The sequence below is a fragment of the Carassius gibelio genome, chromosome A18 (assembly GCF_023724105.1).
Source record: "Carassius gibelio isolate Cgi1373 ecotype wild population from Czech Republic chromosome A18, carGib1.2-hapl.c, whole genome shotgun sequence".
NCBI classification, from domain to species: domain Eukaryota; kingdom Metazoa; phylum Chordata; class Actinopteri; order Cypriniformes; family Cyprinidae; genus Carassius; species Carassius gibelio.
Genome location: NC_068388.1, coordinates 22,243,707 through 22,258,227, shown reverse-complemented (window position 1 = coordinate 22,258,227; position 14,521 = coordinate 22,243,707). Strand labels below are relative to the sequence as shown.

Below are 14,521 nucleotides of genomic sequence, written 5' to 3'. Positions count from 1 at the left end.
GTGCTTTATTTATAGATAAATAAATAATTAAAAGATATCTCTCTCTCTTTATATATATAAATATATATATTGGGGGTGTAACGGTACGTGTATTGGTACCAGACCATTTCAGTACAGGGCTTTCGGTATGGAGCATGTGTGTACCGAATGCAATATTTTCTATGCAGAATATGGGTACATTTTTGTGTTTCCAAATGAACATATTAAGTGGCGGAAGTCTCCGCGTTCAGCGCAAATCCCGCCCTGATTCTAAGGTCTGTGACACACTGGCTGCGTGGCGTGAGCGTGGCGTGGTTTAAGACTGAGAGTATTTTATTTAGTGGAGAACTTTGCAGCAGTATTTTATTTCTTATTCTTTTTTTATTTTATATATATTTCATTAAAAAGTATTTTAAAAAACAAATTGTTAAAAAAAAAAGTTTATAGTAATAAACAACCTGCAGTTTAATGTTTGCATTTCTATCCCTTATTGTACCGAAAATGAACCGAACCATGACTTTAAAACCGAGGTACGTACCGAACCGTGATTTTTGAGTACTGTTACAGCCCTAATATATATATATATATATATATATATATATATATATATATATATATATATATATATATATATATATATATATATATAGTTCATTTTGATATATGTTTAAGCTGTAGTATATTGGTTGAATGCACAAAATGGCTGAGTGCAAATACTGTCAGTGACAAGAATTTAAATATAATTCATGTTTTGATATATAGACATGACAGCTTTTTTAAATGTTTAGAGTTGTTCTTACCAGAGTGGACTTTTTACACCCCAGGATATTTGCAATGGTTATTATTTTTCGGTATGTTTTTTGGTGAATTGTATAAAAATAAAAATAAAACCCTGGGGTAGGTTTGATCCTCAAACACCACTGTATTAATTATGAAATTAATGTATGGAACCCACAACAATCAAATAAAAACACAAAAACATACTGTCCCAGTTTTTTAATTCGTAGATAATAACAAGTGAGATTTCAGTGATATTTTGACCACTGAAGTGCCCCCGGTTTTAATTTCAGAAATCTGGTCACCTTACTCTATCTACCTAGAAAGATAGGCCTAGATAATTATAAGAGTTGCATTTATATGAAATTTAAATATTTAAATTCATAAAATACATTTAATACATATATTTTGTTTCATATGGTGGGCAACATGTTTTTCTTTACTAGTTTAATTGTGAATTGTTTAACAATTGTTTAATCGGTCTTTTAGGTATAGTTTACTATTGTCATTGAATGATAGACCCCTGGGATTCATTATGATCCCAGTTTAAAATATTAAAATCAGGGGTCTGATTCACGAAAATCATCTTAAGAAATCTGTAAAAAAAATAAGTTAAGAAATATCCTAAGAAAAATTCCAAAAAGTTCTTAAAAAATGCGATTCTTGTAAAAAAAAAATCCGAAGAAGAAAATGACATGCATTATTGAAATAGTGCTGGTTCTTGCTGAAGACTCGCTGATAAACTCAATGAAAAACACTTCGTAATAATCACAATAAACGCGCATGTTTTTGAATAAAGAGCCTGTCACGAGATGAAGTGTGCGCGCGCTGCACGTGTGCTTAATACCGCCAAAGATTGTTCATTTATTTGTTGGCTTAAATTAAAAATGAACTCCCTTTCTGACTTGTTCTGTAAAAAAAATTAAAATTCTCGGAAATGCAAGAAATGGCATACTTTTTTCCCCCTTACGTTAGAAGGAGAACATGGCAGTTAAGAATATTTTTTTCTTAAGAATACTTCGTGAATCCGGCGCGAGCGGCGTGAAAAAAAAAAAAAAAAAAAAAAAAAAAGGGCGCGCAGGTTATCGTGACGTCACAGAAAGAATTCGATTTCGTAGAACTTATAAGTCCAAGAAATCATTTTGTGGGTTTAGTAGCAGTGGTGAGTGAAACTGAGCAGTTATTTTCAGCGATTGTTATCGATTTTGACAACAATGTTTCAGCGACCTTGTCGAGTTCATCCGTTGACGGAGAGTCAGGTGTGTGATCTCAACACCCCCCCAAACCCCAGCAGCAGCACAGAGGAACAACATCCTCATGAGAGCACTGCTGATGCTGCTGAGGGAAACGACCAGGAGAGGAAGGTGATGGAGAAAGGGAAGAAGAAAAAGAAGTGGTGGAGGTTGTCTTCTTTGTTTGGAGCTGTGAAGAAACATCTGAAGCGCAGCTCGAACCCAGTTCAGGGTGAAGAAGAGCTGCAGCAAGAGCAAGAGCAGAGTGAGGGAGTGAAGAACCAGAACCAGTGTAAAGACAGATGCAGTGATGGTAAATCAATGATCAACTCATAAGAATATGTTACACAGTTTACTGAAGCTCTGTACTTTACATCAAATGCCATCAGTTATCCCTGGATATCCATTTGTAGTAAATTAATCTAGAGGATAGATTATAATAGCTTTCTTATTTAGTCTTCAATACCCTTTTCCTATCTTTTTAATGTTTCCTCAATATAGATAAGTCAAATCAGGGGAATCTTAAATTTAAAAAAATCACATAAGCACAATAATAAATAAAGAAATTTGAAGACTGATCAATGGCAAGATCCAGGATATGTTTAAAAATAATTCTATGAGATTATATATGAATTAAAATTGAATAATACAAATATTTGAACTTTTAGGTTAACTGCAGTTGTTTCATCTTTTAACAGACTACACTGTCAGACACAACCTCGTGAGCGATCAGCTGTGTGAAGGTGGATTTGACGCTGAGGCGACACGTTTGAAGGATGACCCTGAAGTAAGTAAAAGATGAATGAAAACTTGCCTAGCTAGCAAATACATTTAGTCCTGTCTTATCTTCATCATTTGGTTATATAATTATACTGTTAGGAAGGCCTCTCAGTGTATCTTTTTGTCCTGGTTGGATTTAAATTAAGTCAAACTACAAACTACATTTGGAAAAGAACTTTCACCTTACCATTGTAAAAACTGTCTCTCTTTTAGCTTGGATCTCCACAACGTCTTCCAGAGGAGAAGGACCTCAACATCCTGGCAAATAGAGGCCCAGACAGCCACGGGTGTGATCTCAACACCCCCCCAAACCCCAGCAGCAGCACAGAGGAACAACATCCTCATGAGAGCACTGCTGATGCTGCTGAGGGAAACGACCAGGAGAGGAAGGTGATGGAGAAAGAGAAGAAGAAAAAGAAGTGGTGGAGGGTGGCCTCTTTCTACGGAGCTGTGAAGAAACATCTGAAGCGCAGCTCGAACCCAGTTCAGGGTGAAGAAGAGCTGAAGCAAGAGCAAGAGCAGCAGAGAGAGAAAGTGAAGAACCAGAAAGAACAGAAAGCCAGATGCAGTGATGGTAAATGACATGAGCATGACCAGTCATCATTCACACCTACACATCCATTACTGGGACATTCATTAATTAATCAATTGAATCATTCTAGTTTTAAATGATAGATTATAATAGCTTTTGAGTATCTTGTTTGGTCTCTAATTGGTCTAATTTTTAAGGTTTCTTCAATGAAGAATTTATAAAATGTGATAAATCTCAAATTTTAAATAAATAAAATCCACATCAACACATATAAATCCACTTGAAAATGGATTAAGGCCATGATCAGATCTTTCATCCAGGAAATGTAAAAAAAAAAATAGTTTTTGTAATTTTATATGCACATAGTTCAGGGGTGACAAATAATAACATGAACACATTCAATGTAGTGTCTACTGATGAAAAAAATATCACTAAATCTGTTAAGATTTTTATATAAAATCAAATGGAATAATAACTATAACAAATGTGTAAAACTGCAGTTGTTTTATCTTGTAACAGACTTCATTTCCAGCCACTACCAGCTGGGTGATCTGCTGGGTGAAGGTGGATTTGGTTCTGTGTATGAGGCGAGACGTTTGGAGGATGACCTTAAAGTAAGTGAAAACTTGATGAAAACGTATCTAGCGAAGTGATTTTGCCCCGTCTCATCTTAATACTTCTGTGATGTCATGCTATTGTTTGCAAGGCCTCTCAGTGTATCTTTTTGTCCTGGTTGAACTTAAATTCAATTCAACTTTACAAAACTTGTCTGTATATATTTAATGGTGGCCTCTTCACAAGTTAATTGTTGTTTGTTTTCTTGATCAGGTGGCGGTCAAATATGTTAATAAGACCGAAACCTACAGGCCAAGTTTATACATTGTAAGTAAGATGCACTCTCTCTGTTCTCCTCTCACTAACTAGTAGGAAAACTGGACTAAGTGCTTATTTGGAAAACAACTTCTATCTTACCAACGTCTTTCTTTTAGCCTGGATATCAGCAACTCGTTCCACTGGAGATCGCCCTCACAATCCTGGCTAATAAAGGCCCCAGAGTGCCAGAGATCATCCAGCTGCTGGACTGGAAGGACTACAATGACCATTTCGTCATGATCCTTGAATGTCCCTCTCCTTGCGAGACTTTGGAAGACTTTGTGGGGCGTCAGGGTGGACGTCTCAACGAGAGCTTAGCACGGCGAGTCATGATGCAGGTGACTAAAGCTGCGAACGTGTGCTGCCAGCGCCAAGTGTTCCACCGTGACATCAAACCGAGCAACCTTCTCATCAACAACCAGACACTTGAAGTCAAACTAATTGACTTTGGGTGTGGGGACATTCTGAGGACAACTGTCTACATGTCATACTCTGGTATGTACTGTATCTAAAAGCTACAACTCTAGTGACGATTATATTATGAGTTGACCAGGCGTGAGTCACCAAAACAACAAGAAGCACCCGATATATATACAGTAGAATTACGACACTGTTACAGTCATGGATCTCGTCACTGTTGTGAACCGAACTTGCGCATCTAACAAAATCTTTTTCTTCCAGGCACAGCAACATACGTCCCTCCTGAGTTTCACATAAAGGGAAAGTACCACGGCAAGCCTGCGACGGTTTGGTCACTGGGGGTTCTGTTATTTAAAATAGTGGCCGGATATTATCCAAGTTTCTTAGATCTGCACATGCTCAAACTGCATCTCTGGTCCAAAACTGGTCTGTCAAACGGTAAGAGTTCAGTTATCATTTTAAACATACAAAACAAGGACAAGTGGCTTTCTGAAAGATGGCGTTAGAAAATGCATGAAGTTTTCTTGATTTCTGATGCCTGAACTCAGATCGTACAGCTAATATGATCATTAAATTAAAGCATGTATTAAGTTTAAAGTAATATTCAGATGTCCCTCTCATCTTTCTGCACAGAATGCTGCAGATTGCTCCGCGCTCTCCTGCAAATAAAGCCAAAGAACCGAATTCAGCTGGAGGAAATCCTTTCCCACAAGTGGTTTACGGTACTAAACCTAAGATCACCTTAAAATAATTTGACATGTTTAATATTTTTCTTTTCAATTTTCAATTTTCAAATCAAGTTTTCTCACTTTGCTTTTATTGTTAGATTTAATAAGTTGTATGTTTTACCTTATAAAATGTCATTCGTAGTGTATTTACACATGTAATAATTCTGTATTTGTTTCTGTTTTGTTTCAGGCCACCACATAAGACCACCTCAGAAGTTGTTGTATCTTCAGCTCTCCAATGGTTCCTGCAATAGTTGCAGCAGTATCAGAGGCCCAGTCTACAACGTCTGTCCCCTGCAGTCCAAAACATCCCAGAAAAGCTGTTTTAAACTAGAATATATATTAAGTTAAAATGTTATTGTCACCTTAACGTTTTAATTGATTAACGGCAACAATTATTTTATCGCGCGTTAACAGTTGTTTGTTAATATGAAAGTCCATTGCTCACTGGCTCTGAATACACATACAGTCAAAGCATGGGTCACAGGAGTAGTGGGATGTTGATCAGTACTGACTTGGGATGGGTGTCATCACGTGTCTCAACCAATGAGAGCATTTGTGGTGGGCCTAAGACTGCAGCAGCTCACATGAAGTGCTCAGGACTTCATAAGTGGGAAACCCAAAGTTTCTGTTAACACGTAAAGGCAGCAGAGATGCGCTCTCGCTCAGCACAGTGGAGTGCATCGATTTGTTTTGAGTCTTTTGTGAAGCGGTAAAACACGGCCCTCTCACAATACACAGAAATCTGCTGAAATCATCCGTGAAGCAGTTTTCTGTGTAGCATCTCTGCACATCATCTGTGTAGAAGTTTAATATATTGTGTATATTTAATTTTCTTATTTTTGGCACAGTCTATAAAGAGTATTCCAGACCTACAATTCACTGCTTGTTGTATGTTATATAACTTTTATGTGAAAAATAAAATCTTGAATCTTGAATATATTGTTTTACAGATCTATCACATTTGCTGCTCAGAAATGTTCACACAATCACGCTGCATGTGTTAGAAGTTCTGTGCTTTATTTATAGATAAATAAATAATTAAAAGATATCTCTCTCTCTTTATATATATAAATATATATATTGGGGGTGTAACGGTACGTGTATTGGTACCAGACCATTTCAGTACAGGGCTTTCGGTATGGAGCATGTGTGTACCGAATGCAATATTTTCTATGCAGAATATGGGTACATTTTTGTGTTTCCAAATGAACATATTAAGTGGCGGAAGTCTCCGCGTTCAGCGCAAATCCCGCCCTGATTCTAAGGTCTGTGACACACTGGCTGCGTGGCGTGAGCGTGGCGTGGTTTAAGACTGAGAGTATTTTATTTAGTGGAGAACTTTGCAGCAGTATTTTATTTCTTATTCTTTTTTTATTATATATATATTTCATTAAAAAGTATTTTAAAAAACAAATTGTTAAAAAAAAAAAGTTTATAGTAATAAACAACCTGCAGTTTAATGTTTGCATTTCTATCCCTTACTGTACCGAAAATGAACCGAACCATGACTTTAAAACCGAGGTACGTACCGAACCGTGATTTTTGAGTACCGTTACAGCCCTAATATATATATATATATATATATATATATATATATATATATATATATATATATATATATATATATATATATATATAGTTCATTTTGATATATGTTTAAGCTGTAGTATATTGGTTGAATGCACAAAATGGCTGAGTGCAAATACTGTCAGTGACAAGAATTTAAATATAATTCATGTTTTGATATATAGACATGACAGCTTTTTTAAATGTTTAGTGTTGTTCTTACCAGAGTGGACTTTTTACACCCCAGGATATTTGCAATGGTTATTATTTTTCGGTATGTTTTTTGGTGAATTGTATAAAAATAAAAATAAAACCCTGGGGTAGGTTTGATCCTCAAACACCACTGTATTAATTATGAAATTAATGTATGGAACCCACAACAATCAAATAAAAACACAAAAACATACTGTCCCAGTTTTTTAATTCGTAGATAATAACAAGTGAGATTTCAGTGATATTTTGACCACTGAAGTGCCCCCGGTTTTAATTTCAGAAATCTGGTCACCTTACTCTATCTACCTAGAAAGATAGGCCTAGATAATTATAAGAGTTGCATTTATATGAAATTTAAATATTTAAATTCATAAAATACATTTAATACATATATTTTGTTTCATATGGTGGGCAACATGTTTTTCTTTACTAGTTTAATTGTGAATTGTTTAACAATTGTTTAATCGGTCTTTTAGGTATAGTTTACTATTGTCATTGAATGATAGACCCCTGGGATTCATTATGATCCCAGTTTAAAATATTAAAATCAGGGGTCTGATTCACGAAAATCATCTTAAGAAATCTGTAAAAAAAATAAGTTAAGAAATATCCTAAGAAAAATTCCAAAAAGTTCTTAAAAAATGCGATTCTTGTAAAAAAAAAATCCGAAGAAGAAAATGACATGCATTATTGAAATAGTGCTGGTTCTTGCTGAAGACTCGCTGATAAACTCAATGAAAAACACTTCGTAATAATCACAATAAACGCGCATGTTTTTGAATAAAGAGCCTGTCACGAGATGAAGTGTGCGCGCGCTGCACGTGTGCTTAATACCGCCAAAGATTGTTCATTTATTTGTTGGCTTAAATTAAAAATGAACTCCCTTTCTGACTTGTTCTGTAAAAAAAATTAAAATTCTCGGAAATGCAAGAAATTGCATACTTTTTTCCCCCTTACGTTAGAAGGAGAACATGGCAGTTAAGAATATTTTTTTCTTAAGAATACTTCGTGAATCCGGCGCGAGCGGCGTGAAAAAAAAAAAAAAAAAAAAAAAAAAAAAGGGCGCGCAGGTTATCGTGACGTCACAGAAAGAATTCGATTTCGTAGAACTTATAAGTCCAAGAAATCATTTTGTGGGTTTAGTAGCAGTGGTGAGTGAAACTGAGCAGTTATTTTCAGCGATTGTTATCGATTTTGACAACAATGTTTCAGCGACCTTGTCGAGTTCATCCGTTGACGGAGAGTCAGGTGTGTGATCTCAACACCCCCCCAAACCCCAGCAGCAGCACAGAGGAACAACATCCTCATGAGAGCACTGCTGATGCTGCTGAGGGAAACGACCAGGAGAGGAAGGTGATGGAGAAAGGGAAGAAGAAAAAGAAGTGGTGGAGGTTGTCTTCTTTGTTTGGAGCTGTGAAGAAACATCTGAAGCGCAGCTCGAACCCAGTTCAGGGTGAAGAAGAGCTGCAGCAAGAGCAAGAGCAGAGTGAGGGAGTGAAGAACCAGAACCAGTGTAAAGACAGATGCAGTGATGGTAAATCAATGATCAACTCATAAGAATATGTTACACAGTTTACTGAAGCTCTGTACTTTACATCAAATGCCATCAGTTATCCCTGGATATCCATTTGTAGTAAATTAATCTAGAGGATAGATTATAATAGCTTTCTTATTTAGTCTTCAATACCCTTTTCCTATCTTTTTAATGTTTCCTCAATATAGATAAGTCAAATCAGGGGAATCTTAAATTAAAAAAAATCACATAAGCACAATAATAAATAAAGAAATTTGAAGACTGATCAATGGCAAGATCCAGGATATGTTTAAAAATAATTCTATGAGATTATATATGAATTAAAATTGAATAATACAAATATTTGAACTTTTAGGTTAAGTGCAGTTGTTTCATCTTTTAACAGACTACACTGTCAGACACAACCTCGTGAGTGATCAGCTGTGTGAAGGTGGATTTGACGCTGAGGCGACACGTTTGAAGGATGACCCTGAAGTAAGTAAAAGATGAATGAAAACTTGCCCAGCTAGCAAATACATTTAGTCCTGTCTTATCTTCATCATTTGGTTGTATAATTACATTGTTAGGAAGGCCTCTCAGTGTGTCTTTTTGTCCTGGTTGGATTTAAATTAAGTCAAACTACAAACTACATTTGGAAAAGAACTTTCACCTTACCGTTGTAAAAACTGTCTCTCTTTTAGCTTGGATCTCCACAACGTCTTCCAGAGGAGAAGGACCTCAACATCCTGGCAAATAGAGGCCCAGATAGCCACGGATGTGATCTCAGCACCCCCCCAAACCCCAGCAGCAGCACAGAGGAACAACATCCTCATGAGAGCACTGCTGATGCTGCTGAGGGAAACGACCAGGAGAGGAAGGTGATGGAGAAAGGGAAGAAGAAAAAGAAGTGGTGGAGGGTGGCCTCTTTCTACGGAGCTGTGAAGAAACATCTGAAGCGCAGCTCGAACCCAGTTCAGGGTGAAGAAGAGCTGAAGCAAGAGCAAGAGCAGCAGAGAGAGAAAGTGAAGAACCAGAAAGAACAGAAAGCCAGATGCAGTGATGGTAAATGACATGAGCATGACCAGTCATCATTCATTCCTACACATCCATTACTGGGGCATTCCTTAATTAATCAATTGAATCATTCTAGTTTTAAATGATAGATTAAAATAGCTTTTAAGTATCTTGTTCGGTCTCTAATTGGTCTAATTTTTAAGGTTTCCTCAATGAAGAATTTATAAAATGTGATAAATCTCAAATTTTAAATAAATAAAATCCACATCAACACATATAAAATCAACTTGAAAATGGATTAAGGTCATGATCAGATCTTTCATCCAGGAAATAAAAAAAATAATAATAGTTTTTGTAATTTTATATGCACATAGTTTAGGGATGGCAAATAATAACATGAACATATTCATTGTAGTCTCTACTGATGTAAATGCTATCATGTGTAATTTAAGATTTTTTATATAAAATTAAATGGAATAATAACTATAACAAATGTTTAAAAGTGCAGTTGTTTTATCTTGTAACAGACTTCATTTCCAGCCACTACCAGCTGGGTGATCTGCTGGGTGAAGGTGGATTTGGTTCTGTGTATGAGGCGAGACGTTTGGAGGATGACCTTAAAGTAAGTGAAAACTTGATGAAAACGCATCTAACGAAGTGATTTTGCCCAGTCTCATCTTTATACTCCTGTGATGTCATGCTATTGTTTGCAAGGCCTCTCAGTGTATCTTTTTGTCCTGGTTGAACTTAAATTCAATTCAACTTTACAAAACTTGTCTGTATATATTTAATGGTGGCCTCTTCACAAGTTAATTGTTGTTTGTTTTCTTGATCAGGTGGCGGTCAAATATGTTAATAAGACCGAAACCTACAGGCCAAGTTTATACATTGTAAGTAAGATGCACTCTCTCTGTTCTCCTCTCACTAACTAGTAGGAAAACTGGACTAAGTGCTTATTTGGAAAACAACTTCTATCTTACCAATGTCTTTCTTTTAGCCTGGATATCAGCAACTCGTTCCACTGGAGATCGCCCTCACAATCCTGGCTAATAAAGGTCCCAGAGTGCCAGAGATCATCCAGCTGCTGGACTGGAAGGACTACAATGACCATTTCGTCATGATCCTTGAATGTCCCTCTCCTTGCGAGACTTTGGAAGACTTTGTGGGGCGTCAGGGTGGACGTCTCAACGAGAGCTTAGCACGGCGAGTCATGATGCAGGTGACTAAAGCTGCGAACGTGTGCTGCCAGCGCCAAGTGTTCCACCGTGACATCAAACCGAGCAACCTTCTCATCAACAACCAGACACTTGAAGTCAAACTAATTGACTTTGGGTGTGGGGACATTCTGAGGACAACTGTCTACATGTCATACTCTGGTATGTACTGTATCTAAAAGCTACAACTCTAGTGACGATTATATTATGAGTTGACCAGGCGTGAGTCACCAAAACAACAAGAAGCACCCGATATATATTCAGTAGAATTACGTCACTGTTACAGTCATGGATCTCGTCACTGTTGTGAACCGAACTTGCGCATCTAACAAAATCTTTTTCTTCCAGGCACAGCAACATACGTCCCTCCTGAGTTTCACATAAAGGGAAAGTACCACGGCAAGCCTGCGACGGTTTGGTCACTGGGGGTTCTGTTATTTAAAATAGTGGCAGGATATTATCCAAGTTTCTTAGATCTGCACATGCTCAAACTGCATCTCTGGTCCAAAACTGGTCTGTCAAATGGTAAGAGTTCAGTTATCATTTTAAACATACAAAACAGGGACAAGTGGCTTTCTGAAAGATGGCGTTAGAAAATGCATGAAGTTTTCTTGATTTCTGATGCCTGAACTCAGATCGTACAGCTAATATGATCATTAAATTAAAGCAGGTTTTAAGTTTAAAGTAATATTCATGTGTCCCTCTCATATTTCTGCACAGAATGCTGCAGATTGCTCCGCGCTCTCCTGCAAATAAAGCCAAAGAACCGAATTCAGCTGGAGGAAATCCTTTCCCACAAGTGGTTTATGGTACTAAACCTAAGATCAACTTAAAATAATTTGACATATTTAACATTTTTCTTTTTTACATTTCAATTTTCGAATCAAGTTTTCTCGCTTTGCTTTTATTGTTAGATTTAAGAAGTTGTATGTTTTACCTTATAAAATGTCATTCGTAGTGTATTTACACGTAATAATTCTGTATTTGTTTCTGTTTTGTTTCAGGTCACCACATAAGACCACCTCAGAAGTTGTTGTATCTTCAGCTCTCCAATGGTTCCTGCAATAGTTGCAGCAGTATCAGAGGCCCAGTCTACCACGTCTGTCCCCCGCAGTCCAAAACATCCCAGAAAAGCTGTTTTAAACTAGAATATATATTAAGTTAAAGTGTTATTGTCACGTTAACGTTTTAATTGATTAACAGCAACAATTATATTATCGCGCATTAACAGTTGTTTGTTAATATGAAAGTCCATTGCTCACTGGCTCTGAATACACATACAGTCAAAGCATGGGTCACAGGAGGAGTGGGATGTTGATCAGTACTGACTTGGGATGGGTGTCATCACGTGTCTCAACCAGTGAGAGCATTTGTGGTGGGCCTAAGACTGCAGCAGCTCACATGAAGTGCTCAGGACTTCATAAGTGGGAAACCCAAAGTTTCTGTTAACACGTAAAGGCAGCAGAGAAGCGCTCTCGCTCAGCACAGTGGAGTGCATCGATTTGTTTTGAGTCTTTTGTGAAGCGGTAAAACACGGCCCTCTCACAATACACAGAAATCTGCTGAAATCATCCGTGAAGCAGTTTTCTGTGTAGCATCTCTGCACATCATCTGTGTAGAAGTTTAATATATTGTGTATATTTAATTTTCTTATTTTTGGCACAGTCTATAAAGAGTATTCCAGACCTACAATTCACTGCTTGTTGTATGTTATATAACTTTTATGTGAAAAATAAAATCTTGAATCTTGAATATATTGTTTTACAGATCTATCACATTTGCTGCTCAGAAATGTTCACACAATCACGCTGCATGTGTTAGAAGTTCTGTGCTTTATTTATAGATAAATAAATAATTAAAAGATATCTCTCACTCTCTCTCTTTATATATATAAATATATATATTGGGGGTGTAACGGTACGTGTATTGGTACCGGACCGTTTCAGTACAGGGCTTTCGGTATGGAGCATGTGTGTACCGAATGCAATATTTTGTATGCAGAATATGGGTACATTTTCGTGTTTCCAAATGAACATATTAAGTGGCGGAAGTCTCCGCGTTCAGCGCAAATCCCGCCCTGATTCTAAGGTCTGTGACACACTGGCTGCGTGGCGTGAGCGTGGCGTGGTTTAAGACTGAGAGTATTTTATTTAGTGGAGAACTTTGCAGCAGTATTTTATTTCTTATTCTTTTATTTTATTTTATATATATTTCATTAAAAAGTATTTTAAAAAACAAATTGTTAAAAAAAAAGTTTGTAGTAATAAACAACCTGCAGTTTAATGTTTATGCATTTCTATCCCTTACTGTACCGAAAATGAACCGAACCATGACTTTAAAACCGAGGTACGTACCGAACCGTGATTTTTGAGTACCGTTACAGCCCTAATATATATATATATATATATATATATATATATATATATATATATATATATATATATATATATATATATATAAGAATTTAAATATAATTCATGTTTTGATATATAGACATGACAGCTTTTTTAAATGTTTAGTGTTGTTCTTACCAGAGTGGACTTTTTACACCCCAGGATATTTGCAATGGTTATTATTTTTCAGTGTGATTTTTGGTGAATTGTATTTAAAAAAAAAACCCTGGGGTAGGTTTGATCCTCAAACACCACTGTATCAATTATGAAATTAATGTATGGAACCCACAACAATCAAATAAAAACACAAAAACATACTGTCCCAGTTTTTTAATTCGTAGATAATGGCAAGTGAGATTTCAGTGATATTTTGACCACTGAAGTGCCCCCGGTTTTAATTTCAGAAATCTGGTCACCTTACTCTATATCTGTAGACAGATAGGCCTAGATAATTATAAGAGTTGCATTTATATGAAATTTAAATATTTAAATTCATAAAATACATTTAATACATATATTTAGTTTCATATGGTGGGCAACATGTTTTTCTTTACTAGTTTAATTGTGAATTGTTTAACAATTGTTTAATCGGTCTTTTAGGTATAGTTTACTATTGTCATTGAATGATAGACTCCTGGGATTCATTATGATCCCAGTTTAAAATATTAAAATCAGGCGTCTGATTCACGAAAATCATCTTAAGAAATCTGTAAGAAAAATAAGTTAAGAAATGTCCTAAGAAAAATTCCAAAAAGTTCTTAAGAAATGCGATTCTTGTAAAAAAAAATTCCGAAGAAGAAAATGACATGCATTATTGAATCAGTGCTGGTTCTTGCTGAAGACTCGCTGATAAACTCAATGAAAAACACTTCGTAAAAATCACAATAAACGCGCATGTTTTTGAATAAAGAGCCTGTCACGAGTGTGCTTTATACCGCCAAAGATTGATCATTTATTTGTTGGCTTAAATTAAAAATGAACTCCCTTTCTGACTTGTTTTGTAAAAAAATAAAAATTCGTGGAAATGCAAGAAATTGCATACTTTTTTCCCCCTTACGTTAAAAGGAGAACATGGCAGTTAAGAATATTTTTTTCTTAAGAATGCTTCGTGAATCTGGCGCGGGCGGCGTGAAAAAAAAAAGGGCGCGCAGGTTATCGTGACGTCACAGAAAGAATTCGATTTCGTAGAACTTATAAGTCCAAGAAATCATTTTGTGGGTTTAGTAGCAGTGGTGAGTGAAACTGAGCAGTTATTTTCAGCGATTGTTATCGATTTTGACAACA

The 14,521-nt window shown here is 36.2% G+C and overlaps 2 protein-coding genes across 2 annotated transcripts; both read left to right on the top strand.

Moving 5' to 3' along the window:
• Positions 1-1,970: 1,970 nt before the first annotated feature.
• LOC127934418 (serine/threonine-protein kinase pim-2-like) lies at positions 1,971-5,699 on the top strand. Its single transcript, XM_052531793.1, has 9 exons — positions 1,971-2,301; positions 2,687-2,775; positions 2,982-3,302; positions 3,801-3,914; positions 4,129-4,182; positions 4,290-4,668; positions 4,855-5,031; positions 5,227-5,315; positions 5,512-5,699. Exons 1-9 carry the CDS (start codon positions 1,971-1,973, stop codon positions 5,521-5,523), a joined length of 1,566 nt encoding a protein of 521 aa, XP_052387753.1. The 3' UTR covers positions 5,524-5,699.
• Positions 5,700-8,306: 2,607 nt separating this feature from the next.
• Positions 8,307-11,860, top strand: LOC127934417 (serine/threonine-protein kinase pim-1-like). The gene is made up of 9 exons (XM_052531791.1): positions 8,307-8,637; positions 9,023-9,111; positions 9,318-9,678; positions 10,134-10,252; positions 10,467-10,520; positions 10,628-11,006; positions 11,193-11,369; positions 11,565-11,653; positions 11,849-11,860. Exons 1-9 carry the CDS (start codon positions 8,307-8,309, stop codon positions 11,858-11,860), a joined length of 1,611 nt encoding a protein of 536 aa, XP_052387751.1.
• The last annotated feature ends 2,661 nt before the right edge of the window (positions 11,861-14,521 follow it).

Excerpts from the sequence above, each read along its gene's own strand:
- LOC127934418 (XM_052531793.1), top strand. The coding sequence starts at position 1,971 with ATGTTTCAGCGACCTTGTCGAGTTCATCCGTTGACGGAGAGTCAGGTG. Across the intron at positions 3,915-4,128 it reads GTTTGGAGGATGACCTTAAA|GTGGCGGTCAAATATGTTAA; the intron begins GTAAGTGAAAAC and ends TTTCTTGATCAG. Across the intron at positions 4,669-4,854 it reads TGTCTACATGTCATACTCTG|GCACAGCAACATACGTCCCT; the intron begins GTATGTACTGTA and ends TTTTTCTTCCAG.
- LOC127934417 (XM_052531791.1), top strand. The coding sequence starts at position 8,307 with ATGTTTCAGCGACCTTGTCGAGTTCATCCGTTGACGGAGAGTCAGGTG. Across the intron at positions 10,521-10,627 it reads ACAGGCCAAGTTTATACATT|CCTGGATATCAGCAACTCGT; the intron begins GTAAGTAAGATG and ends TCTTTCTTTTAG. Across the intron at positions 11,007-11,192 it reads TGTCTACATGTCATACTCTG|GCACAGCAACATACGTCCCT; the intron begins GTATGTACTGTA and ends TTTTTCTTCCAG.